The following is a 1,181-nucleotide window of genomic DNA, read 5'->3' as shown; positions in this document are numbered from 1 at the left end:
CGCAGCCAGCGGGGAGGACTCCGGCAGCGTTGGCTTGTGCGCTCAGTCCCGGATAGCCGAGCCGGGTGAGGCCGTGAAGAAAGACCTGCAGCACCTGAGTCGGGAGGAGCGGCGGCGCCGGCGGCGCGCCACAGCCAAATACCGGACAGCCCACGCCACGCGGGAGCGCATCCGCGTCGAAGCCTTCAACATGGCCTTCGCCGAGCTGCGGAAGCTGCTGCCCACCCTGCCGCCGGACAAGAAGCTCTCCAAGATTGAGATCCTCCGTCTGGCCATCTGCTACATCTCCTACCTGAACCACGTGCTGGACGTCTGAGCCGCCCAGTCTGCGTCCGTCTGTCTGCCTGCCACATCTCCTTACCTGAACATGTGCTGGGCATCTGAGCCAAGAGCTCAAGTCCGTCTGTCCATCTATGACCTGAACCACATGTTGGGCATCCAAAATGCTGTGCCTGTGTTCATCCGTCTGTTCAAAAGGACCAAGTCTCCAGCTGTCTGCTCTGCCCGCTGTCCGAACTCTGTTCTGTATTTCTCCACTTCCAAGCCCACATCTGTCTGTCTTTCCATCCTGCCTGAGTCAGGCTGGATGTTTGGTCCATCGGCCATCTGTTTGTCCTGCTGGATCCGCTGCCTGAAGCCTGTGCTGGCCGTGTATGCTCCCAACTTCTATCCGTCCTTCTGCTGCGCATCCCACTGATACTGGCTGCGGGATCCTGAGCCCACATCCGTCAGTCTGTCCGCCACGTCCGCTCCCTGACCCACAGCGGGAGCCACTGAGCCCAAGTCTGTCTGTGCGTCACCTCTTTTATAAGAGCCACAAAAAAATGGGCCTGTGAAACACTGCAGCACCGAGAAGCCCCAGGGTCTTGTCCGTCTGTCTGTCTGCGCCTTCTGCCACTGGCCACCCCACCAGCACGGCCAGTCTGGGCGTTTTGTCTGTTTGCTGCTGTTCTGCCCCGGCATCGTGCTGGGCACTTAAAGTCCCACGTCAGGGCTGTCCTCTCCGCAGAGCGGGGACAGCCCAGGAGCATCCTTGGGCACAGAGCAGCTCCTCTGTGTTTGCCCTTTTCACGCTCCAAAAGGAAGCACGCGGTGTGGTGCGGACCTCGCAGGACCTGGCCACACTTTCCACGGGTGACAGCAGCAGGTTCCCCTCGAGATGCAGCGGAGGCTGCTCGCTC

At 60.8% G+C, this 1,181-nt stretch overlaps 1 protein-coding gene across 1 annotated transcript in view; it reads left to right on the top strand.

The window, feature by feature from the left end:
• Nucleotides 1-316, top strand: part of LOC104617947 (helix-loop-helix protein 1-like) — a 400-nt gene extending 84 nt beyond the window's left edge. The window contains 1 exon segment of the mRNA XM_010283395.1: nucleotides 1-316. This exon segment is cut by the window's left edge and continues 14 nt beyond it. Coding sequence (XP_010281697.1) covers nucleotides 1-316 — 316 coding nt within the window.
• Nucleotides 317-1,181: the final 865 nt, after the last annotated feature.

The sequence above is a fragment of the Phaethon lepturus genome, unplaced genomic scaffold (assembly GCF_000687285.1).
Source record: "Phaethon lepturus isolate BGI_N335 unplaced genomic scaffold, ASM68728v1 scaffold29733, whole genome shotgun sequence".
NCBI lineage: Eukaryota > Metazoa > Chordata > Aves > Phaethontiformes > Phaethontidae > Phaethon > Phaethon lepturus.
This window is presented reverse-complemented; position numbering and strand designations above follow the sequence as displayed.